Below are 27,315 nucleotides of genomic sequence, written 5' to 3' on the forward strand. Positions count from 1 at the left end.
CTGTCATTTCTATATATGTCTACTCTCGTTCATGGGTACGGCGGGGCCCTGTCCCGTCATATGATTCTGTCAGTCTATTTAGAGGTCTGTGGACATGTTTGTGGGTTGGGGTCTTTCTGTACAGTTGTGTGCTTATGTTGTGTTTGGGCGATCCCATTCGCCGCGGCGGCCGGTCCGCATATATTTAAATGTTGCTCTGTTGGCCCTGTGTGGCCTTTGTTGGTATTTTCTGCGTGCAGGGTATATTGGGTAGTCCGTAAAACAAAGGAAACTCTGCCGAAATTTTTCTGGAAATTAACTAAATTTGAAATAAAGCCTTGTCGGCTTCTGCTATATACTAGAATGCGTTTGATACAATTTGAGATAACATTTGATAGATGCGTTCGGGTGCCCAGATCGGGCACTAGTCACGCCCTACGGGGTTGGGTCGTGACATGAAGCATGATAAAGCTTTCAAATTTCATCCTAGGTGTGCCAAACCCCAAATCATACAACTTGGTTTTGCAGATGATCTTTTGCTGTTCAGTAAAGGAGATTTAACATCAGTAAATAAGCTATTTGATCACTTTCAGAAATTTTCAAATGCTTCTGGTCTCCAGGCTAATATGCAGAAATCTTCCAGTTACTTTGGAGGGATAAAAGATGAGGTTCAGCAGCAGATACTTACACTTCTGGGTATGACTAAAGAGACTCTTTCTTTTAGATACTTAAGGGTACTACTAAGTACTAAGAGATTGTCTCTAGTGCAGTGCCAACCATTACTAGACAAAATGCTAGGTAAAATCACCTCATGGACAGCTAAACTACTATCATATGCTAGAAGGGTGCAATTGATGCAAAGCATACTATGCTCAATACAGAATTATTGGTCCCAAATTTTCTTGTTACCGAAGAAAGTTGTTGAGCAAATAATAAGAATTTGTAGAACATTTCTTTGGACAGGCAATGTCAAGGTGTCCAAGAAAGCACTGATTGCTTAGGATAGGTTATGTTTGCCTAAGAGTGCTGGTGGGCTGAATTTCTTTAACATTGGATTATGGAACAAAGCTGCACTATGCAATACTATGGAATCGTTGCAACAAAAAGGATAAACTATGGTTGAGATGGGTGCACTTGTACTACATAAAGGAAGGTGTCATAGAAGAAGCAACAATCAACCAGGCCTTATGGATAATCAGGAAAATTGTCAAAGCAAGAACATACATGGAGGCTGCTGGTCTGAATATTGAAGAGGAGATGAAGGTGAAATCATTTTCTATTAGGCAAATGTACTTAAAGCTGTTGGGTCTTTGCCTAAGGTGAATTGGAGGAAAATTATTTGTAGTAATCCTTACCCACCAAAATGCTTGTTCATGGTGTACTTAGTGGTAAATGGGAAGATATATACTAAAAATAGGTTGATCAAATGGGGTATAGATGTGGCACCATTATGCCAACTATGTAATGGGGCTGATGAATCATTAAATCACCTATTTTTTACATGTCTTGTTGCTGCAGAGATGTGGGGTAAGTTGCTGCAATGGCAAGGGATAGTAAGACAATGCTGGGAATAGCCTGAGGAATGCTCTTGGATGGTGAATCAACACAGCACCAACACAACAAGATCTATTATATACAGGATGACATTGGCAGGATGCGTATATCAACTTTGGCATGAAAGGAATCAAGTGATCTTTCAAAAGACGAGGAGAAGCGTAGAAATGATGGTAAAAGCAGTAATACAGGAAGTATATTTCCGAGCTAGTATGAAATCTATGTTGGCTAGGGTCTTAACTGATCTTAATTTTTATCCTAGTTAGGTTGATGTGTAGTTTAGAGATAGGAAGCTGTAGCAGATGCTGGGACTGTGTCCAGTGCTGCTGTTTTTTCTTGAGCTGAAATTCTTCCACTTGGTAATAAAAATGCTTAATTACCAAAACATATCAAAATTAAGTTGATGGAGCATGGAATCCAGAAATATGTCTATATATATATATATATATATATATATATATATATATATAGAAGATAGATTATGGTCCATTCTAAATCTATCATGTCATGCTTAGATTATGGCATGCAAATCAACATCTTATAAAAATAATTTTATCGAATATATGAATTTTATTTAATTTATATTTAAAATTAAATGCTCTTTTGAAATAAATTAGGTACCACCTATAAAACTCACGTAGCCCGAATTAAATAATTTCGTTCATCCTTGAATTTTGAAAAAAATCATTACTCATTATATAGCGTGTTTTCTGGAAAGGCTTAATTTATTTCTAAGAGACATGACATAACATAATTTTAAGGTATTGTTTTATTATAAAAAATAACCGCTCCTTATTCCTCATTCCCCTTTATAGAATTATGACAAAGATATCCCCCTAACGTTTCATTCCAAAACTTTAATTTCCCTTCTTCAGGAATTCGTCTAAAATAAAAAAACAAATAAGTGGCAGTTATTTACCCGCGTCTCAGAAAACACAACACAGTAGAGCATCAAAGTCCAAGTGCAGGTATGGTGATGGTGATGAGTAGCCCCTCATCATCGTTCTCTCTCCTTCCTCTTAACCCTAACCTATCCACTATTAGAGTCATTAACCGCTCTCCTACACATTATCAATTTAGAAGGATCATTTCTGGCCATCGGATCGTAAGACAAGTTGTTGTACGGAACACTAATCCAACGGTGGAGGTCAATTGTGTTACTGATTTAGAGTTGGCGGGGGCGGCGAGTATTGTGGTTAGGAAATTCTATGCTGGAATAAATAGCCGTGATTTGGATTCCGTTGAAGAGCTTATTGCTGAGAATTGTGTGTATGAAGACCTTGTATTTCCTCAACCCTTTGTTGGCCGTAAGGTTAGTTATCAAACTGGACTACTTCTTTTGACCTGATTATTTGCTTACTCTCAGTTTCAATTTGTTAGTCTGGACTTGACTTAGACACCAAGTTTAATAAAGTAAAAAATACTTTTCAATGTTTAAAGATAAGGGAATGTTCCAGAATGCCCTTTGGTCTTGTGGTAAACATGTCATGTGGAAAGTTGTAATTAAGGAGTTATCAAAAAAGTAAAGAGGCGTTCTATTTCAAACGGACTAAAAAGGAAAGTAAGACAAATAAATTGAAACGGAGGAAGTATTTTTTTATTTCCTCTGTTGCATTTTATTTGACTACTTCTCTCTATGTCAAGTGAATGTTACACTAGGTAAAAGCTTACGCGCACAAGGTGTTTACACCAAGTCAATGAAGTTAAGACATATGTCTTGTATATGCACTTCTTTACACTTAATCATGATTAAGTGATATGCATTTTCACTTTGATTTGTTCATTTTTAAGGTCAATTGTTTAGTTAAATGTAAACACCTCAGTGCGGGTAAGTATTTACAAGTTATGGTGTATAGTTTGAGATAATAGAGGAAATTGATAAAATTAAATCATAGAACAGGAACAACTATTGTGTACCAGTTACATAGCGGAGTAGAAATCACAAATCAGAAAATTACTTCTAAGTCTACTTTTGAATCTCTTAGAAACAAAGTAAAATTACCACGAACTAAAATTTCTGGGGCTCGATAAAGCCTCGCAATAGAATTTGGCTTGTCCACTTCTCTTGGCGATGCCAAGAAAATGTAATCCTCAATCTCACAAGTATGTTTAGGTATATTTTTCTTGTTACTCTTTTTTAATTGAGATTCATATTCGTCAGAAGTACTTCGGAATTGAGAACTCCCATTTGGGTCAGGATTAGGACTTGATCCATTTGATTATTAAACATGTCAAAGGACATTTGCTAACTATCTGAATTCAATATTTCCGAAAGAGGCTCCCCATCCTATATTTCGCTCTTCTTTGGAAAATCATTTTCTAGAAATATGATGTCTCATGATTCAATTTCATTTTACCAAATCAAGACTTACGCAATATTCCTCTTATCAGAATTTGCTTGCCTGCAAAAACAAAAAAAGCCAGCAAACATCTAGAGTTTCAGCGGCATTGTATTTCAAGAGAATCCATACGCTCTCTGTCCCCAATTTATGTGAAGGTCTTTAACTGGCCACAAAGTTTAAGAAATAAAAGAAAACTTTTAAAACTTCTGGTCTAAAATAAGTCATAGATATTTGTGTGGCTATAAATCATTTCATTAGGGATAAAACGGGAAGTTTAAAGTAAATTATTACTAAATATAAAAAGATGCAATCTTTTTGGGACCGACAAAGGAAAGAGTCTCACATAAATTGGCACGGACGGAGTATAAGAATATGAAACAAATAACATAGCTCTGATACCAATGATAGATTAAATCATAGAACAAGAACAATAATTGAATACCTGTTACACAACGCAGATGAAATCACAACCCAGAAAATTTATCCGAATTCTACTTTGAATCATTTGGAAACAAAGTAAAACTACCACTAACTAAATGCAACTACCACTAACTAAATGCCTTTCTGTGTTGATAGAAAATTTCTTTCTCTGTTTTCTCTTTCCATGAAGCAGAAGATCTGAGCCTCTTTTGAAGAGAAAAAATAACAGTTCTGGAGAAACTGCTCCCACTATACTTAAGCGTGTAGTAACTTCTCCTACAAAGTTATTTTAATCTGATCTCTTTCAAAACGGGTCAGGTCAGCGCACATGGAGCAACCCTGACCCTGTATCCAATATAAATTGATATCTTTTTTGGGATATTGGTTTATTCCAAGTTTTTGTCGAATAGTAATGCATTTGAAGTATCATTATTTCTATATTCTAAGTTAACTGGACTTTGGGTTCAAGGAGTGATTTACTTTCATGATACAAGAGAGAAGCTTTGATGATTCTAACATTATTTTTGTTTTTTGATTACTGTTATTATATGGTTTTGTTCCTTGATATGTTTGGATTACATTCATGTGTGAAAATTGGGATTTTGGTACCTAAGATTAACCAGTTGACTAGGGATGACAAGAAATGGCATAAGTTGTGTCATAATTGTTGTTGTTTGCTATGTTGCTCGGGCTCTAAAAAAATGTTGTCATATTCGTGTCAGATCCTCCTGTAATACACTACTTTTGGAGGATTCGCACGCACCTGTCGGGATTTTTGAAGAGTCAGTGCAACATAGGTTGTATGTATATCTGCATGTTGGCATATTGATTTTCAAATAAGATGCATAAACATTTGATGGTTAGTCACACAGACATTTCAGTCATGTTCATTAAGAAAAATGCTGAAGCCAAAACTGTTTCTGCATTGTTCAAGCTTAGCCTACCATTGAGCCTGAATCGGCTTAATTATACACCACCTCCGAAGTCCACTTTCTTGAATACTTCTTAACCTTTATCATCCGAAGAATGCAGCTTACACATCAAATATCTTGGTGATTCTGGTTTTCAGGTTCACCAACACAGTACTACTATTTCTTATTAATCTTAAATTGTAAAACATCCGACTTAAAATAGGTTCAGCATGTTGAGGGCAGTGATAAAGTTTACGGATGTCAGATCAAAGCTGCAGGGAGCCATGCTTTTTCGGTGGTCCCTCTCCCCCAAGTTAAGAGAGAGAGAGAGAGATTTACATAACTAAAATACAAGACTCATTTCCTGCAAACACACACCAAACATAAATATGCATTCAGATACATGGAATTCATTATTTGTTGCTGAAAATTCACTTCACGTATTTTTAAAAGGAAAAACAACCGTGAAGTGAATTTTCAGCTACAAATAAGGACAAATTTCACTTCATGTATGCTGTTGTAACAATACTCAAGTACCCTTCATCTTACAGGTTTGTGCGTCAAGTGTCTTAAACTTTGACCTTCATCCTTTTAAACCTGTCTTTTTAAATTCTGAAAGTGCTAAAGTTGGTCTCTTAGTTCTTTCATGTACTAATTTTATGTATTAATCAATCAACAGATCCTTAATTCTAATCTAGTTCGGTCTTCTAGATGAATCCCATGAATCTAATCCACTCTATTCGGGCCATTCATTCTAGTCTGAACAAATATTTTTTTAACAGAGATTAGAGGTTCTTTAAGGCGAGATCTCATTTTTATCCTCGTGTATTACTTGCATAATCTATTGATCATTTATAAACTTTAAATTTGTAAACCTTTGAATATTTTTCAAATGATAAAATTATCCACGTTTTAGATCACTCAATAAATAGGTCAAATCGACTCTAGATAAAGCGAAGTGGACACTGAAGGCAGTACGTATTTTAGCATGAAAATTCTTGTGGTAATGAGAAGTTAATTACTGGAACTGCTTTTCCCTTTTTTCGTTTTCGCCTTTATCTGTTTGCTTTCTATGAGTGAAGAATTTGGCCTTATTAGCTAAGTTACTCAGACTCGCCTAAAATGTCGTCGGGTGCATGTCGGATCCTTCAAAAGTTGTGTATTTTTGGAGGATCCGACACGGGTGCGGCAACACTTTCGAAGAGTCCGAGTAACTTAGCTTATTAGTTAATTATATTTGTAAATAGATTTCTATGTTTTGAATTGTGATCCACCTCATCTAAAATTCTGTTTGTTTTTTGTTTTCGCCTTTCGGAAACAGCCTCTCTATCTTCGTAGATGGGGGTAAGGCCTGCGTACATTTTACCCTCTCCAGACCCCACATTGTGGGATTTCACTGGGTATGTTGTTGTTGTTGTTTTTGTTTTCGCCTTTATCTGTTTGCTTTCTATGAGTGAGAATTTGGCATTAATAGTTAATTACCTTTGTAAATAGATTTCTATGTGTTGAATTGTGATCCACCTCATTTAAAAGTTTAAACTTTTAGATGAGGTGACACCGTACTTTGGCATGGGATTAGAGTCAAATCCATCTCTAATGACGGGCTACCCAATGTCGGGCTACTCTTTTTTGTTACTCCATGCATCACATGTCCAGCACTCGGCATGCGCAGGAAAGTGTTAAAGTCCCGGATAAGTTAAGTGTGTACTGTTTGTAGTTTACTTATATGATCTTGGACAAACTTTGCTACTTGAGATAATTTTTAGACGTCAGGTCCATTGTCCTTTTTCCTTAGCACTATGCTTAGATTTGATCACCAATTGTTAATGCAGGCAATTCTAGATTTTTTCAAGAAGTTTACTGATTCAGTTGGATCTGATCTGCAATTTGTTGTTGACGATATATCCGAGGAGGATTCATCATCTGTTGGAGTCACATGGCACTTGGGTATGGAAAAACTTACAATACTTTACCTTCTTTTTCATATTGTTTACTAGGAAGATTGATCTTTATTGTCCAATGTAATTGATTTTGAATATGATAACAGAATGGAGGGGAAGACCTTTTCCTTTTAGCAAAGGATGCAGCTTTTATCGATTGGAAGTAGTGAATGGCCAGAGGAAAATATTGTGCGTAAAACAAAATCCCAATCCCTATTAAATGCTGGATCTGCTTTTATATTTTATTCAGTTTTTACTTTTTCGCACTTCAATTTTATCCAATCGGCCAAACGAATTACTTCATTGAAGAAGAGAGAAGCATAATTATATGTCCAGTGTAGTCAGAATAGAGGATGGTTGAATATTTCATATTTATAATCAATAAAGTTGACCAACAAGTCCTCAAGCCCAAATTAGTTGGATTCCGCTATATGAATATTTCGTATATATTTTTCTCTATTCAGCGTGTGTCAAACTCCTACAAATCTCAATATTTAGAGAATTCATTATAGTCAGGTTCTCATATAGATGGAGTTTTAAATTCCTCAAATTTATAATTACAAAATTTAGCTTGCTTGCTTTCTTTGTTTCTTTTTGCGGGTTGAGGGCATGCTAGTTCTGAACATCATCTTTTAGCTTGAAGTTACATTGTTCCCAAAGGATCTTCACAGAATTTTTATCCTTTTGTTAGTCACTATTAGGACATGATTGTTGGTTCTCATTCTTTATTTTATCAGGTTTACTCTTTCTTATATAGGTACTCCCGAGGTTTTCAAAAGCTTGACCACTAAAGATCTCAGGTTTCCTAGAGTCCGGTTTCTGGTCTGTACACTATTATGGGTGCGACTTTTGTGAATATATGATGACAAGGCCTTCAAAACTCTCTAATAGAAAAAGCCACTAACTACACTATTACAAAGTAAAGAGAGAATTTGTAAACAATAATTAGCTGCTCTTTATTGCAGCAGCGTAAAGTATTAATTTCTCTTCCATTCAGTATGTAATGTATTTGGCTGTAGAATTGACTTGTAGATTTCGTATGTTCTCTTGAAAGCTCCTGAAATTTCATGATGTTTTTGCATTTTTTCTTCAGCTCTCTTTGGGCAACCAAAAAAGACTACCTTTCTCTCTTAGACTTACTTTTTAATGAGGAAAAAAAAAAAGTTTCAAGTGTAGACTAAATGTTAATTTTCTTAAGCAGATATGGAAGAGACAGCGTGGAACCTGCAGTCAAGCCTGGGGAAGCGGCATTGGTATGTATTTTCCTCATATATGAAAATTTCTTCACTAGTCAAAATCATTTATCCATTGTTTTATGTTTGTGTTTGTACCCACTGCACAGGTAAAATCAATGTGCCATGTTTATCTGTCTACTCTTAACTTTTTGGGCATTTCCATAAATAAGTTCTGGAAATCATTCGACGTGTTGGGAATGGTTAATAGGGTGAAATATATATGGCCTTAAGGGATGAGGTTCCATTGTTCTAGTATCTCTATTCTTGTTTGATGAGTAACATCTGTATCAAATTAAAATCTATCTCACCTAGAAATATTTCCTTTTTAGCTGGGGGTCCATGTTGTATATATACACATGCATGGTTCACTAAACCCGCTATATGTCCTCTCTTCCCACAAAATTTTGCTCTCACATCTATACCTTTGCGTATTAGAATGAGTCAAAGGATTTAAGCATGCTGTGTATATACCAGTTGTGGCAAATACAATTTGACTGGATTTATGCACCCTTGTATTATTCATGCACTGAACTTTCTAATTAGCTGATAATCTGGATTTCATATGGCTGACTGGTGAATAGTACTATCAACTTGCCTCGTTGCTGCGATTTTGTCGTCCGAGAGTTTTCTTTTCTCTGCTCTTTCACTTTTAATTCTTTTCACCTACATCTCGACGGATCTTGTTAGGTTGCAATAAGAGGGGTAGCATGGCTTCTGCAACGATTTCCCCAATTGGCAGAGCGGTTGTGATTGAAGTATGATTGGTCTTAGAAGATTGAAGTTGATTTATGAAAAAAGTAGTATATACATGTCATTACTTGTAACATAAACCTGAGGTTTTATTAGTATGTACATAATGAATTTGTGCATAGTTACTTGATGATAAAAATATTCATTTCCATCTTGTATGCCGTAGTAAATAAATTGAATCTTACATTATGAGGAGTCGAGGACGACAACAACAACAACAACATACCCAGTGAAATCCCACAATGTGGGGTCTGGGGAGGGTAAAGTGTACGCAGACCATACCCCTATCTCGGAAGACTGGGAGGCTATTTCCGAAAGACCCTCGACTCAAGAGAAATCACAACGAGAAAGGTTAGATAAGCACAAGCAGTTCAAAGCAGAATGCAAATGAAACTAAAGAAAGCGAATAAGTCAAAATAGAGCAGTCTGAAAAAAGGGAGCAGTAGCTACCACAGATAAATAAGATAATCGAAGTACAAGAAATCACATATAGTAGCAAGAAACAAAGGACAATAGACTATAGATCGAAACAACGACTACCTACTAGCCTTCTACCCTAATCTGAGTCCTCCAAAACCTCCTATCTAAGGTAATGTCCTCGGTAAGCTGAACCTGCGCCATGTCCTGTCTCAGCACCTCTCCCCAATACTTTTTCGGCCTACCCCGACCTCTTCTGAAACCATCCATAGCTAACCTCTCACACCTCCGCACTGGGGCATCTATGCCTCTCCTCCTCACATGTCCAAACCATCTCAGCCTCGCTTCCCTCATCTTGTCCTCCACTGATGCTACTCCAACCTTATCCCGGATATCTTCATCCCTAATCCTATCTCGCCTGGTGTGCCCACACATCCATCGCAACATTCTCATTTCCGCAACTTTCATCTTTTGGACGTGAGAGCTCTTGACTGCCCAACACTCTGCCCCGTACAACAAGGTCGGTCTCATAACCACTTTGTAGAACCTGCCTTTAAGTTTTGGTGGCACCTTCTTATCACACAGCATTCCTGAAGCAAGCCTCCATTTCATCCACCCTGTGCCAATACAATGTGAGACATCATCGTCAATATCCCCATTTTCTTGTATAATAGACCCGAGATATTTGAAACTTCTTTTCTTTGGGATGACCTGGGTACCAAGCCTCACTTCCACGCCAGACTCATGTGTCACGTCACTGAACTTGCACTCCATGTACTCTGTCTTGGTCCTACTCAACTTGAACCCTTTAGACTCCAGAGTTTGTCTCCAAACCTCTAGCTTAGCGTTCACTCCGCTGCGTGTCTCGTCGATCAAGACTATGTCATCTGCAAATAACATACACCATGACACCTCACCTTGAATTCGCCGCATCAGACAATCCATCACTAGAGCAAATAAAAATGGGCTAAGAGCTGATCCTTGGTGCAACCCCATCTCCACTGGGAAGTGCTCCGAGTCTTCTCCCACTGTCCTTACCCTGGTCTTGGCTCCCTCATACATGTCCTTGATCACCCTAGTGTACGCTACAGGTACACCTCTGGCCTCCAAGCATCTCCATAAAACCTCTCTTGGCACTTTGTCGTAAGCCTTTTCTAGGTCGATGAAAACCATGTGCAGGTCCTTCTTCCTCTCCCTATACTGCTCCACCAGTCTCCTCACAAGATGGATGGCTTCTTTAGTCGAGCGCCCCGACATGAATCCGAACTGGTTCTCTGAAATGGACACGCCTCTTCTCACCCTTATCTCCACCACCCTTTCCCACACTTTCATAGTGTGGCTTAGCAGCTTGATCCCTCTATAGTTGTTACAACTTTGGATATCACCTTTGTTCTTATACAAAGGGACCATCATACTCCACCTCCATTCCTCAGGCATCTTCGCCGTCTTAAAAATAACATTAAACAATCCAGTCAACCACTCCAAACCTGCCCTGCCCGCACTCCTCCAAAACTCCCCAGGGATCTCGTCAGGACCGGTAGCTCTTCCCCTGCACATCCTGCGAACAACACCCTTAACCTCCTCCACCTTTATACTCCTACAATACCCAAAGTCGCGACGCCTCTCAAAGTACTCTAAATCTCCCAACACAATGTCTTTATCACCTTCCTCGTTCAAGAGTTTATGGAAGTATGCTTGCCATCTCCGTCTAATGAGAGTTTCCTCTCCCAATACTTTGCTATCCTCTTCCTTGACACACTTTACTCGATCCAGGTCCCGTGCCTTTCTCTCTCTCACCTTGGCTAGCCTGAACAACTTCTTATCCCCGCCTTTGTCCTCTAGTTCTGCATATAGACATTTGAAAGCTGCCGTTTTTGCCGCCGAAACTGCCAACTTCGCTTCCTTTCTCGCAATCTTATACCTTTCCCTATTCGTCCGCTTCTCCTCCTCATCTTTGTTGTCTACCAACCTCGCGTACACCACTTTCTTTGCTTCCACTTTTCCCTGGACTTCTCCATTCCACCACCAGTCCCCTCATCGCCTACCACGGCGACCTCTTGAGACTCCCAGGACATCTCTAGTTGTTTCCCTAATGCAGCTCGCCGTCCTATCCTACATACTGCTCGCGTCCCCCCTACTCTCCCAAGCCCCCATAGCCATCAACTTCTCTCTCATCTCCTGGGCACTCGACAAAGTCAGACTCCCCCACCTGATCCATGGCAGGTCATTCGCGACCCTCTTCCTCTTCTTCCTCGTAATCCCTAAATCCATCACCAAAAGCTTATGTTGGGTCGTAAGGTTCTCACTCGGAATGACCTTGCAGTCTTTACAAAGACCTTTATCCTCTTTTCTAAGGAGCAAAAAGTCTATCTGCGTCGCAGCCGTCGAACTACGAAAGTTTACCAAGTGCTGCTATCTCTTCGGGAAACACGAGTTGGCTACTACCAATCCAAAGGCTTTAGCGAAATCTAGAAGTGAGACTCCTTCTCCATTCCTGACTCCGAAGCCGAAACCTCCATGCTCATCATCATAACCCCCCGAGGTTGAGCCGATGTGTCCATTGAAATATCCTCATATGAATAACTTCTCGGTGGGCAGTATACCTCCCACCACTCTATCCAAATTCTCCCAGAAGCGCCTCTTCTCCTTCTCGTCCAAGCCCGCTTGTGGCGCGTAAGCACTAATAATGTTCAAAGTAAACCCTTCCACAACTAACTTAACCGCCATCATCCGGTCATTGACCTTCCTAACCTCTACGGCCTAGTTCCTTAGCTCACTATCTACTAAAATGCCTACCCCATTCCTATACATTGACTTACCCGAGAACCATAACTTATACCCGTCCACATCCTTAGCTTTAGATCCTACCCATTTGGTTTCTTGGACGCAAGCTATATTAATCTTCCTCTCCTTAAGAATCTTAACTAGCTCTATGGACTTCCTCGTCAAAGTCCTAATGTTCCAGGACCCTACTCTCAACCTAGACGTTCCCTGACCCCATTTACCCCCTCTAACCCTAGCCCCCGTCCCCGACCGAGAACATGACCCTAGTCTACCATCACTCACTATAGCCACTAAGGGAAATAAAAGCAAATCAAAGATTTATCTAAAACAAACAAGAATCAATACTAAAGCACAGTTATCAAGAGACTATATGCAAGTCAGGTTACTATGACAAGAAAAATAACACTATAAGCTAAAGGAATAAAGGCAAGAATTTAAAGTCAAGAGTCAAGAATGTGTAGCAGGCAAGATTTAAGAAGGTTAAAAGACACATGAATTAATATGAGCCACCAGAGGTACCAACTCCAGGTGAAAACAATTTCAAAACAAAAAAAACCTGTTCGCCGCTGGAGTACTGTTCACCGCCGAAAACCCACTGGCGGAGGTTTCCAAGTGCAGAAACGAGAAGACAAGAGGCAAAAAAACAAAGAAAAGAAAGGAAAAGAGAAGAGAAGAGAAGAGAGAAGGAGAGAAAAAGAAGGGGGCCTGGCCGGAAAAGTATACCCGCCGGGGGGTGGGGTGGGGAGTTGTTAGCTTACCGTTGAGAGAGGTGGGAGAGAGAGAGAGAGAGAGAGAGAGAGAGAGAGAGGAGAGAGAGGAGAGAGAAAAAAATGAGAGGAGTCGAGGACATAAAGTTGAAAAAGATGGTAAACATGCAAATGAAAAATGATGCTGCAACTTTTCTTCTCTGCCTATTCTTCGCAAGAAAACAGAAAAAGAAAAAAGAAATCTTAGTAGGTGTTGGCCATAGACTCCAAATATTTTTCACTTTGAAATTTTTGAAGTTGGAGTTGAAGATGGATGTGTTCGGTTATACTTTTTCTAAAGTAGGGAAGAGAACACTATATTTGAATTATATGAAGCTAGAGTTTGGAAACAGCTTTGGAGCACTTGGAATCCAACTCTAAGTTGGATTTGGAAATTTTATAACCAAAATACTAAGTTTTAAATAAAATAAAAAATTATTCAAGAAAAAAGTGACAATTTTTATAACTAAACACTAAAATAGTTAGTTTCGCTTGAGGAATTTTAAACGGGTAGAGCAAACCTCATCAGTAGTTTTCCATTTCATTGACATGAATATAATTAGCTATAGCAGATAAAAACGTGTTGTACTATTAGAGTCGACTAAAATGTTACACACAAATGAGAGTTCTGACTTTCACCATTTTTCTTCTACAAACCCAAACACGTGTAAAAGGACAAAAAGAGAGAGCGAGAGAGAGAGGGAGGTTGGGGGGGGGGGGGGGGGGGGGGATAGACAAAGAGAGATGAGAAATTAGAAAAGAAACCAAAAAAAAAAAAAGGCAAATTTATTTTCTCACAGTGAGTTTTTGCTTGCTTCTTTTAGGAATTGCACAAATAAAATAACTATTGATATAGGTCAATTTAAGTTGTTAATTTGGACAATATTTGAAACAATTGGTGAAGTCGAAGTCATACGTCTTAGGTGTGTCCAAATTATTTTGTAAGTTAACCTATTGTTTTGTTGTTTGATAAATTCCATCAACGTAAACTAATTAATTATATTTAACACTGCATAATAGAAAATCATCATATTTTTTATACAATAATAAAATTAAAAGAAGAACATTGTAGAGAAAGAGAGGAGAATTCTTTATTTCTCTTCAGGGATTTAAATATAATGAAGAGAACCCCTCGATTTAAAAGGGAAAAGTAGCTTGGTCCCAAAGTCACAAATCATAACTTTTCTCCTAAAGATAGACATCAACAATAATAAATAAATAATATTTATAACACTCCCCTTGGATGTCTGTTTGATAGATAATGTGTCTCGTTAAAACCTTACTAGAAAAACCCAGTGAGAAAAAATTATAATGAAGGGAAAAGAGTACACATATCTAATAATACGCATTTCTAGCTGCCTCATTAAAAACCTTGCAAAGAAAATCCAAGGGGACAAAACCTTGCAAGGGAAAAAGAGTACAGCGTGTATTAACTCCCCCGGATGAAAACATCAATCCAAAAACTTGAATCTTCACATCCCAATCTTGTGCACCATCTTCTCGAAAGTTGCAATGGGTAGAGACTTGGTGAATAGATCAGCCATCTTATCACTCGAACAAATCTGTTGCACATTGATATCACCATTCTTCTAGAGACTTTGGTGAAATGTGTTTTGTTCTATCTCCTTTTATGAGTCTTCCCTTTAGTTGGGCTATGTTTGATGTTGTATTTTCAATCTTTGGATAGAATTGTATCGGCATATAATAATGTTGAAATCACTTCAAGTACATTTCTGGCTTGCTTTATAAACTGATGTTACCTTTGTATGAGTTGATTGTCATGTTGAATAGCAATGCATGAACGTAATCCTTCATGAAAATAGATAAAATGTGTAGATCGAACATTTTTTTCGATTAGATGAATGCTCTGTATATCCAATAAAATTGATAATATTTGTTAGGATAGCACATTCATATCAAACTTGCAATTGATCTTATTCAACATCTCCATGTAGGAGTAAAACTATATCAGACTCATAGTTATTGCAAGATATATAAATGCATCAATTGAATAAAGATGTGATACTTCAGGACCAAAGAATTCTGCATGTTTTCTCGTTTCAACTTCTTTCAATAGATAATATATTACTTTTGAGAACTCTTCAAGAGTTTCAATAGTATTCCAGTCATCAACTTGCACCAAGAATATGACAAATTTTGATTTCCACAAAGACGTAAGGATAAATGGACCCTTAGTCAATGAACATTCATTAAGGTGATTAAATCGCATTCACCTTGCTTGATTTAATTCATATAAGAATTATGAGTTATATGAACAAATTTCTAGAACTTGTATATGCGTCAGGCATTTAAAATTCTTCCAGAATTTTCATATAAATTTTTTCAAGTGACAATATCCATTAATATTTAAATGCGTGACATTTTCTGGTGTTTGAACTACAAGTTCAATAAGCTTGAAGCTTGCCAAAATGCGTCATTTCACTTGGTAATAGTGTCTACGTCAGCATGCTTTATAGACGTAGAATTAAGATCCTCACAATATTTTACAATATTGCGCTATATTGTGCCAAAGATATCATTGACGATATCATTTGTATTGGTTCACAATGCGACGTAAATTATTGAGATCTCATCACTTCCATTATTTTCAGGTACCTAAACCTCTCATGAGGTTTTATGAAGTGTTATGTCGTAGGCTCTTCAAGAGCACAGTGCTTCCTTATTATAACCATTTTGATCATTTTCTCCTCTCTCTTTTCATGGATTATTGTGTTTGTAACCAATTGGTCTACCATGCTTCATGCATACTGTAGACTCTGTCTTTCTGGGACATGAATTTAATAGGAGCATTTTGCAGCTGAACTATGAAATTAGTTTTGGGTCAGCAAATGCTTCTAGCATTTAACTCGAAGTACCTTTTGAATGAGGATCATACTACTAATAATTCATAATATATTTCCTAGCTACTTGTTCTCTCCCCCTTATGTTAGAAAAACTACATATATCCCATCTTCTTTGGGGGAATCCATCGTCTCTGTGCATCATGGTAGATTAATTAATCATATACCATACATAAAAAAAACTGTTTGATGGAAATATTTAGTTCCTGACTCTGAACAAATTGTGAGGGGAGAATTTATCATAATTTATTGGTCTTGAAGCATACAAGTGATATTATATGCAACATATTATATCTCAGACCAGCACATGAAGCAGGTGTTCTCTTAACCAATGGTTTAGCTATTTATTAGAGGCATTCAATGCTAAACTAGCTTGGATATGAAGCAACATTATCAAGATGAAATATCTTGATTACATAATCTGAAAATTATGCTCGTGACTCAATTATTTTGAGCAATCAATTATGCAAATGGCAAACTGCAAGCTGACAATAAGCGCACATGTGACCATCTCATGATGCATCTATTTAAGATATCACATAATAGGTGAACAGGCCCATATTCACCTTTTAGATTTTTTCAGAACTTAGGGTATTCGATCCCAACATTAGCCAGTATAATCAACTTATCATGAGAACAAGAAACAAAACAAATTCTTGAAGAATCTTCTAATTCTTCAATATATGTCACATACTTAATCTTCATATATTATTTGAAGATGGTCAAGTTGCTCGTGCCAACTGATAAAATTATTTATACTAGTAAACTTGAAGTTTACCAGGCCATGTGCTATTTGTTTTAGTAAACTTCTGATTTACTATGAAATGTGATTTCATCATGCTTATATTTGTGTAGTGCAATTTGGAGAATAAAGAGGGTAACCTTTCTGTTATAGGCTATGCGTCCACCAAATAATGTATGAGGGACATGGTTGTGTACCAGTTCCCTTATGCAATGCAAGTAAAGAAGGCATTGTTTTACCGTGGAAAACTCCTTGCTCAAGGGATTAAAAACCACGACCTACCCCAGTAGGATTTCAACTTCACTACATGAGCAACTTCAGATTACAACCTATCGTAAGCTAGGAACTAACTCCCATAATTCCTCAACCCTTACAATGGTGGCAACTTAGGAACTAACTCCCGTAGTCCCTCAACCTTTGCAATACACCGATTCTAAATACCTTGTTACATCTCGAAAATTTCAGATTGTCGCATTGTGAGTAGTCCAATGCGAGCATAAGGTGAACATGAAGTCGTTATGAGATAAATGAGAGTATTTGATAACTTTAAGTGCGTACCATAAGATTTTGAAGTCATAGGAATCGGTGAAACTAAGTTCGTCGAAGGAAGTGAAATGTAAGTCATATTTGGGAAGGTTTCGCAACAATCGGGCTATAATTTATTTAGTAATGTCTTGAGGAGGGAGCAATAGGGCTCCTTAGATGGTTAATGAAGTGTTATACAATTGCCAATAAGGTTCCATGAGGGTTAGAGGTAGAACGAATCGACGAGAGTAAGCTTTGAAAAAATATGGATTATATGGTCATTTATAGGGACCTTATAATTTATACGGCCGGTATAATTGTCCGTAGAATACTCCCAGAGAAGGGTGAATCCACGGTGGGATTATACGATCCGATTATACGGACCGTATAATTTATGCGGCCCGTATAATTGGCCGTATATCTGGTTCGGGCCGATTTTTTATAAATTTTATATATATCCGACCCTTACCTTCTCATTTCATTTTTCACCTTTCCCAAAATCATGAGAGCTCTAGAACCTTCCCATACATATATTGGACCAAATCTAAGAGAAATCAAAGATCAAATAGCAAGAATCAAGATATTCAAGTGTTGGGAGACTCACTAGGTTTTGTAGGATTTAAGAATTCCTTGGGTGTTGAAGTTAGGGTTCCACTCAAGTTGTTAACTTGATCCAAAGATCATTCCTACGAGATAAAGGTTAGTTTTCATGTCTATTTCATGATATTAAGCATGCTTGGTTGTTGAATAACTTGGGTGAGGGAAGAAAGTAGAAGATGAAACTCAAATATAGATTTAATGATATTTTGAGTAGTAAATTAACTTGAGTTATGATTCTTAGTATGCTATGAGTATAATCTTGTTGTGGGTGGTACTAATGATGTTGAGGAAGTATTGTATGTAAGTGAATATGGTGTTGTGTGTAACTATTGTTATGGATGACCTTGAAAAGGAGTTTTAAGGATTGGATGATGCTTAATTTGAGTGAAGCCTCTTGATTATGGTATTGTTGATAATGTCATTGTTGTTTGGGAGTTGTTTTGGAATTTGGTAGAAGTGGACGAAATAGGGGAATTGCTGCCCAATTTTTTGCTAGCTCATGAATTATTCTAGTTTGAACTTAAGAATGTCTTTAAGACTTAACCTTGGCATGAATCCTTTTAAATGTAGATTTCTCAAGCTTTGGAGGTGAACGTTAAGTAGTTAAGAAAACATAAAGGTATGTAAGGCTAACCCTTCTTTCTTAAGGCATGATCCCATTGTTGTATACCTTCACATGAAATCCATAATGTCTTCCATGATGACTTCATTCCTAAAATCACAAAAGCTCATAGTTCTTGGTATTTTAAGTATTGGGGGCTATTTGTAAATTCTAAAAATGTGGGGGTCAAAGCTTCTTCAAGAAGACAATTAGTCTTCTTTGACTAAGCTTAAGGAAAAATCAAGAAAATGGGAGAATTTTCTAGAGAGGGGCATGTGCCCCTCACATGATTGGACACATATATATATGTTGTCTTCTAATTCAAGACAAGTTCATGAAACTTCAAGAAAGAAAAAGAAATGGAGAGCAAAGGGAAGGGCAAATTCGGCCAAGCCATGGAAATTCAAGCCATAGAAATATTGCTCCAAAAATTATTTTCTTGTGGTATCTCCACTAATTCAAGGGTCCTCTACAACGTGGCATAATTGTTTCGGAAGATAAGTCATCCATTTCGTCGTTCCCGCATCCGAGGCAAGTTGAGAAGTTGAAGAAGAAAGGTGAGTTTTAACCTTGTTTTATGTGTTATGAAGGGTTTATATGTGTTGTAGTATGCTAAGATGGAAGAAAGTCATGATAGAAATCAAGTTGAAGTTGAGGCCGTGTAAGTGGGGTTGGGCCGTGTGTGTATGTTGTGATGAAAGTTATGAATTAATGTTAATTAGTATGTTTTGAATATTGTAGTGTGAGGAAAAGAATGAAAATCATCCTTAGGTGTGTGTTGAAAAATGAACAAATTGTCGTTAGCATTTTAGTTGCCGTCGTTATGGATTCTATGATGAGAAGTGTAAGTTTAATGACTCAAAATAATGTTATGTTGGTTGTGGGATGATTTGGAAATTTATGTGAATTTTATGTAATTTTTTTATTTAGGAGAATTGTATTGTTAAGGTGTGGGGTAATGGTGTAAGTTATGAATTTGGAAGAGAAGAATGTGTTTGGTGCAGTTCTCGGGTTTGGAGGCAATTTCGGGTGAGTTGGAGCCTTGTTTGAGTTGTTTGAAATATTGTGTGAATTGAATTTGATATTGAAGTTGAAATATAAATGTTGGTATTGTTATTGATAATTTGGCCGGGTTGAATTCCCGGAATGTTGACAATTGGCCGAGTTGAATTCTCGGGTGTGCTGTTGTTGATTTGGGGCCGAGCCATATTCTCGGGGTTGGTATATTTACAGGGGAGGTGCTGCCAAAATTCCGGCAGAATATAAGTGAATGTGTTTGAAAGGTTAAGGCAAGTATATGATAATGAAACTAATGAATGGATGAATTCTCTTGCATGTAGACAAACAAGTTGGATGCATAAGTGTAGCTGGTAAGGCGCGGCACAGGTATGTAAGGCTTACCCTTTCTTTCTTTTGGCATGTCTTAGAGTCAAGTAAGGTGTGATATTGATATATTGGGGCTATTTCATTCTGTGATTCCGAGTCTGTTTATGATTTGTATGTCCTCCCTAGTTTAAGTATCTAATAATCCTGATAGGCGGATTCTGACTTAGGTGTTCTGACATCCGTATTTTGACATAAGTATTCTGGTCTGAGAATTCTGACATAAACATTCTGATGTAAGTATATGGCATAAGCGTTCTGGTATGAAAAGTTCTGATACAAATAAGTATTCTGAAGTAAGTATTCTGACATAAATACGCTGAGATAAGTATTCTGACATAATCCTTCTGATATAAGTATTCTGGTATAAGTAATCTGTTACGGATATTCGGATAGTACGCTAGGTTAATCCCTTGAGTCTTGATTATGTGCATTTAGTTTCTCATTTTCTGCTCGTGCCTAGAGTCTGTTTCCTTCACCGAGTCTCGGGCCGGTTTATATCGTGCGCGCGGTTTCCGAGTTCCTCGCTTGAGGGCCGGGCGCCGTATATGAATTCTGAAGTATGATGTGTTACGAAGTATGATGTGTTCTGCTTCGCTGAACCACATATGATCTGCTATTATGATATGATATGATGATTGTGTGTCGGAGATTGGAGCAATACTTCTGGAGTTAGATGTGTGTGGCGCCGAGGGCAGGGCGGCGCCACGTTTTCCCCGGGTCCCGCAAGGGACTGGAGACCGTTCTTGGCATGCATGGTCTGTATTTCCAGTAAGTTGTTTCTATCACTTTGCATATCGTACATAAGTTCTGTACATCTGTATCTGATTATGACTTCGTCTGTTATACTTCTGTACCTTTGATTCTGATTATGATTCTGCTTATTGTATTCTTGCCTTACATACTCAGTACATATTCCGTACTGACCCCCTTTCTTCGGGGGCTGCGTTTCATGCCACGCAGGTACACCCAGATGAGCGGAAGACTTGGCTAGGAGGTTTCAGCGGGATTGGCGAGCTCTACTTCCCATCGGAGTGTCGTCGAGTCTGAGTATGCATAAGTTGTGCTTTCTGATTTGTGTTAGAGACTTTGCAGACAGAGTCGTGGGTACGAAGAGTCAGTTCGTAAGCAGCTCATATGTCCACAGATTCTGTTTGGTTTGGTCCGAGATTTGTGTCTTAGGCGGCCCTGTTTGCTATGGTGGCCTAATGTGGCCTATATGTTCGTAAATGTACGTATGTTCAGGCGATGTACATTCCGCCTGCTTACAGGATTTGATATGATATGTTTGATACACGTGGCCTCTTAGGACGATGTCTGTCCTCTGTTTCTGTTGAAAGTCCTATTATATGCTTCATGTGATTTGATCTGTAAATTGGAAATAATATGTAGGAAATGAGAGTCTGAGGGTTCGCTCGGTTCCGTATGTGGGGCCGGGTGCCCATCACACCCTAGTAAATTCGGGGTGTGACATTGTTTTTCCTACTTCCACTAGGGAAGTCATTTTCCTCATTTTTAACAAACTTATTTCACAGAGAAAATATTTTTTCAAAATTTTTGATCAACCGGACATGAAAAAATTGAAAAACATTTTCTGAAAAATGTTTTTCCTCCATACCGAAATGCATATGCTCATTTTTAGTTGTTCAAATTCTCAAATTTACTTAGTACAACAACAACATACCAGTGTAATCCACATGTGGGGTCTGAGGAGGATAGGGTGTACGCAGACTTTACCACCCTACCTGGGGAGGTAGAGAGGTTGTTTCTGATAGATACTTGGCTCAATGAAAAGCAAATCAAAGCAATCCAAAAAAACCGAAATAATGGAAGTAAAGAAGTCATGGCAAAATACTATATAAGGCATGACAACAATTTGAAAAAAAGAAAAGAAAAATAACTAACTGCAAGTCAAATTTACTTAGTATTAATACTTAATACTGTAATTTGTGCAACATATTTTCTTACTAGTTGTTTTGTGCTCCAATCCAAAATGAGAGGGGAGGGTGAATTGGGCGCGCGGTATCAAAATATTACAATCTCGTAAAACTTTGCCTAACTTCAGTTTAAAAGAAATGGTTCCTTACCTGTTTCTCGCGAACCAAACAATGCAAAGATGGGTAAGACGTATGGTTGATGCACCTTGATAGGCATGTCAGACAAGTATCAACACATCGAAGATGAGTAAGATATGCGGTTGATTCATCACGCCAAGCAGGTAAGACAAGCAACCTATGACCCATAGCAGTTCGTTAGCAATTCTGGTAGTTTTAGCAGTTTAGAAACATTCGGTAGCATCACGGCTATCCCGTATTATTATCTCTATTCTTAGTTGTATATCTGTATATGGATTTTATACTTGTTATACCTTGATTTTTTTATTTTTTTTGTATGTATACTATCTGTTTATTTAAAATTTAATTTGTCCCAAGGGTAAGTTGAGAGAGCATGTTTATAAATTTGTCGGGTCTTTTGACTCACACTTGTTATTTTGACACAAGACCTGTTGAGGGTGGTCTGGTAGCCGACTCCTCCAATTCAGTTTGCTCCAAACTTATTTAGTTGAGGGGACCCTCCGCTAATCCGTGGAGACCCTTTTCGGCCACCATCATTTTTCTACTATTATAGAAGAGTGGGTATGGTCATCAACCCACTCTTCTATAATAGATAATAGTTTAAAAAAAAAAAGTGCGGTTTACGTGAAGAAATAGGAGACAATTGTAAAAAAAAAAAAAAAAAAAAAAAAATTAAGGTGGAGTCCACGTGAAGAAGTAAGAGACAATTGCAAAAAAAAAAAAAGACATTTAAATAATGATAATAAGTTCAGAAAATGATAAAGGTACGCTTAGAGAAAATTTAAAGAAGAAAAATTCAGGAAAAAAGAAATAACGATTTAAATTGAACACAAAAACCGCTAAAGAAGTCATAAAACCAAAAGATTTAAAACTTATAGCTTTGGGTAAGGATAAAAATGCTCTAATTTTAGACACATACGTGGTAAGGATAAAAATGCTCTAATTTTAGACACATACGTCCCACACAAATAATGAGGAATAACATCAAGAAGACGAATATAAACGGTCAAGAAACGTATACACATATACTTAAAAATTTAAGACTATAATAGATGCTAACACATGAAAGCGCTTTTCAGTGTTGTTGAGTAGAAAGAGATGATGGCATGAAACTCAGTAGGAGAAGGTGTATTTCAAATCTTTCAATTGAAGAACCAAACCAGGAAAGTCATATATGGGAGAAGCGGACTAAGTAAAATAATTTATTGATATTTTCAATTAATTGAATTATAATACTTTCTATAATAAAAAGTCCATAATTATATTACTAAAAGGTACTCTCTCTGTCCTAATTTATGTGACATAGTTTGACTAGGCACGAAGTTTAAAAAAGAAAGGAAAAATCTTGTGGTCTAAAACAAGTCATAGATATTTGTGTGGATTTAAATCATTTTATTAAAGGTAAAAAGATAAGTTTCAAGTTAAATGATTTCTAAACATAAAAATATATCATTCTTTTTTAGACAGACTAAAAAGAAAAGTGTGATACTATTTTTTTTGTTGGGCCCGTGCTAGCACGGGCTTTCATCATCTAGTATTATTAAGTATTGTCTTTATTTTGGAGTTGCGTCTCATACCTTGTACTTAGATATTAATAGCTCGATGACTTATTAGTCTGTAGATTTTGGTCTTCTGGGTTGTACGATACATCAAATATTATTTTTGTTTTCGCATTCATGTTATATCAGACTACTGTAGTTCTTTTCTACAATATTTATTTGGGAAAAGGGTCAAATTTACCTTTCAAATATGGTTTATAGTTTAAATTTGTCCTCCGTCAAAGTTTGGGATCAAATTTGCCCTCTCCGTCAAAGTTTGGGATCAAATTTGCCCTCTCCATTAAGATACTTGATAAATTTGCCCTTATATGGATGAAAGTTTGACTTGGACTCCACAACATAAAAAAATTAGCCACGTCGGATCCACATAGGCTCCATGAGTGATCCACAATATATAGGAGATCTGTTTTAAGTTAGACTTATGTTTAGGTGAGTTTTCAAGGTGGTACATTCGGAACAGAATGCGCTGGGATGAATGTTTGAGGTCTTCTCCACTGCTTGTTGAGTCTTAATTTGGTTATTTACATTTTGAGTTTAATTTATATATATTCTAAATGACCTAACCTTTCTTTGTTTCAGAATATTCCTAATTTGCTAACTTGCAAAAGCAAAAAAGTTGACTTATAGTTTGCAATCTCCTAAAATCATGTGATTACTGTTTTAATTTTCTCTTGGCGTGTGCATAAATTTCCAGGTAAAATATTATTACCTGGAATTTTTTTAGGAGTTTACGTGGAGCCTATGTGGATCCGACGTGACTAATTTTTTTGTCTTGTGGAGTCCAAGTCAGACTTCCATCCATATAAGGGTAAATTTGTCAAGTATCCTAACGGAGAGGGCAAATTTGATCCCAAACTTTGACGGAGAGGACAAATTTGATCTCAAACTTTAACGGAAGACGAATTTAAACTATAAACCATACTTGAAGGGTAAATTTGACCCTTTTCCCTATTTATTTTACTGATATAAGTATGTTAGCATAAAGGGTTCGCCTGGCAAGGGTATTGACTTGTTTGGTGCCTTCTCATGACGTAGATGTTTAAATTTGAGTCAAGACAACTACTAAGCTTCGTATGAAAATAAATCAGTGCGAAAATAATAATAAATAAATAATTGGGAAAACACCAAAAATCACATGTATACATTACTTATACAAGTTTATACAAAGGCTTACAGGTCCAATTTGTAGTAAAACAAAAGCCCCATGAAATATCTTCGGTCGTGATGAGCACCTTAGTGGGTTATTACTCAATAGGCATATCCACACGAGAAAAAACGATCTTACAAGAAAATACATGAACTATAAAAGATAGTTCCAAGAAGAACTTTAAAAAGCGGAAGTCTCAAAATACAAATAAAAGCCAAAACTAGATATAACGCATTGACACGTAACCCAAGGAGCATCTAAATAGACTCTGAATATAAGGTTCGGGGTTACAACCTGAAATAAATATAAAAGAAAATGTTATTCGCCATCATGCATAGACAGTGATTAGCTCATCTCAGCGGATCTGAACCCGCTGCCTCAAACAGATCTATTTAGCCCCCAAATAGTGAATAATAATTAAATTTGTAAGTGGTGGATAGGATATGTGAATAGATTTAATTATAATATAGGGCAGTAGCGAATAAATAATGATATGAATTAGCAAATAATAGCAATGGAAACTAGAGAAAAAGAGTTGACAAATGCTGCGAATTGGTCCGGTCTTGAAGAAGCTTCTTTTAACCGAGCCAAAATACTTGAGGAAATATTTATGCCACTTTGTTGATTACAATATGTTGAATAGTAAAAAGATAACCTCAAAAAGGAAGGGATAGCCCTCTATTTATAGATAACAATAAATGGGCCCTAGTACAATGTAGAAAAAGTCTTTCAAGAAAATCCTAAAATGGATAAAGCTGCGTCCGTACGGTCTGACACCCGTACTGTTATCAGCGCAAGTGGGGGGAACGGTTAGATGATGCGTGGCCTGCTCCATAACTGATTATCCGAACCTATACTGAGTGCGCTCTTGAGGCTCGGATTTACCATGTCCGGTAAAATACCCTCGGTGTTGAAGCAGAGTTGAATGTGTTCATGACCCCTCGTCTCTATCTTTTACTCCGGTTCCCATCAGACACAAGTTGACCCGATTTTTACCGTATACAGATAGTCCCCACACTTTCCAGACCAAAGTTTCACCGAAGTGATGGGAAGTGGTAAAAATTCTTCCGGTGACTTCTCCAATAAGTTTATTCTTACCTTGAAAATAAGCGGGAACTGAGACGTCTCTTCAAGTCACGTCTTTCTGACTTCGGCCACGTGTCGCCTTTCAATTGGCCAGCTTCGGTAACCGCCTTAGGGTCACGTCTCTTCAAGTCACGTCTCATTAAATTTCGGACACGTGTCCTTTCTCGGTTGGTCGGCTTCGGTAACCGTCGTAGAGGTTCACCTATATAAGGGAGTTACAGTCATTTCTTCACTTTTCACTTTTCACTTTCACCATTCATTTAGTTCTGCTCTTCGTTTTATTTGCTTCGAGATCTTCATATTTTCGAGAAGTTGTTAAGGAAATACATCCGGGACCTCAAAGTCTTCTTCATTTTCCATCGAATCTTCTTGAATTTCTGCTAACTCCATTTGTTTATCCCTAAATCTTCATATCTTCATATTTCTAACCTTCAAATCTTCATATCTTCATATTTGACCGTTTAAACTCAAAATGTTAATGAATATCAACTCGGCTTCTCAGAACGTGCCATCGGTTTCTTCTTCGACTGTCGAACCTATTGCCAAACCCGGGGACAAAACACAAGTACCCTTCGAACCGACAGCCAAAGACATAATACCCTCGAAGCCCAATTTTAACGACGAATTCGCCGTCGAGAAAGCCATACAAATTGTCGATCGGGGTTATGATGTGAGACGCTATCCTTCGTCGATCAAATAGGATCGTCTTCCTTGAGTTTGGACTGAGTGTGGCTGGGACAAACGTCCCGTACAAATTTTCGCCCCCGGTAATGACGAATCGGTCACCGATTTCAAAGAAGGATTTCTATACGTTTATACGTATCCATTTACTCTTAAGCTCAACCCTCCGATTGATATTCTCGAAATATGCCGAACGTATAACGTGTGCCTTGCCCAGATTGGTCCGAATATTTGGAGGATCATGGTCCGCCTTCGTCTTTTAGCCAATAATGCCAACAAAGATTTCACGTTGGCTGACTTCATTCGGTTATATTGCCCGAGGATCTTCCGCGGGGGTGTGATAAAGGTCTCAAAACGAGGCAAAATTCAAATTCTTTCCAGCGTTGATGAGGACAGGGATCGAGGCTGGCTCGAGCATTTTGTCTGGGTTAGGACCGCGGATATTACACCGGCCGAATATATGCCTTTTCCTGAAAAATGGAATGACAAACGTAAGTTTCTTTGATTTGCCTCCTTCACGTATCTTCGAGCATCCTTTTTTTTTTTTTTTAACTTTTCCAATATTACAGCCGAAGCATGGATTCCGAACGCAATTTCGGGTTTTGCCGATTGGATTGAAGCAATCATCGGCCAGCACTTGCACGAAGACCAGACATGGGCAGACTTGTCTCGTGATCGATGGATTGCACAGAATCATGGTAACCTTTCCTTTCCTTTAATCCTTGTCACACCTTTTCCATTCCAATTTACCTTCATTTAACCTCCTGATACCCAGGTTTGGGCAAAGGTTCTGTGACCCCACGACCCGTACCAGCGGATGAGCCCGCAACATCAGGCTTAAATTTTGACATGTCAGGGTCAGCTCGGGTTATTACTGTTATATCCCGCGTTTTATGCAATTGGACAATTCAAGACAATCGCGGGAAGACAACAAGCAAGGCTATAATTTTTATTTTGTTAAGCATACGAGTTGCTTA

At 37.6% G+C, this 27,315-nt stretch overlaps 1 protein-coding gene across 4 annotated transcripts; it reads left to right on the plus strand.

Moving 5' to 3' along the window:
- Positions 1 to 2,441: 2,441 nt before the first annotated feature.
- Positions 2,442 to 21,147, plus strand: LOC132606229 (uncharacterized). 4 transcript variants are annotated; one of them, XM_060319631.1, is made up of 5 exons: positions 2,442 to 2,845; positions 7,039 to 7,153; positions 7,254 to 7,335; positions 8,348 to 8,399; positions 20,754 to 21,147. In XM_060319631.1, exons 1-5 carry the CDS (start codon positions 2,504 to 2,506, stop codon positions 20,838 to 20,840), a joined length of 678 nt encoding a protein of 225 aa, XP_060175614.1. In that variant the 5' UTR covers positions 2,442 to 2,503; the 3' UTR covers positions 20,841 to 21,147. The 4 variants fall into 4 exon arrangements, with proteins under 4 accessions (XP_060175614.1, XP_060175616.1, XP_060175617.1 ...); XM_060319632.1 differs by lacking the exon at positions 20,754 to 21,147 and adding an exon at positions 9,069 to 9,287 and having other exon boundaries at positions 2,445 to 2,845; XM_060319633.1 differs by lacking the exon at positions 7,254 to 7,335.
- Positions 21,148 to 27,315: the final 6,168 nt, after the last annotated feature.

This window comes from Lycium barbarum, chromosome 8 (genome assembly GCF_019175385.1).
Source record: "Lycium barbarum isolate Lr01 chromosome 8, ASM1917538v2, whole genome shotgun sequence".
Taxonomy (NCBI): Eukaryota; Viridiplantae; Streptophyta; class Magnoliopsida; order Solanales; family Solanaceae; genus Lycium; species Lycium barbarum.

Coding starts and splice junctions, on each gene's coding strand:
- LOC132606229 (XM_060319631.1), top strand. CDS start 2,504: ATGGTGATGGTGATGAGTAGCCCCTCATCATCGTTCTCTCTCCTTCCT. Junction 2,846..7,038: donor AACCCTTTGTTGGCCGTAAG/GTTAGTTATCAA, acceptor TTGTTAATGCAG/GCAATTCTAGATTTTTTCAA. Junction 7,336..8,347: donor AATGGCCAGAGGAAAATATT/GTGCGTAAAACA, acceptor TTTCTTAAGCAG/ATATGGAAGAGACAGCGTGG.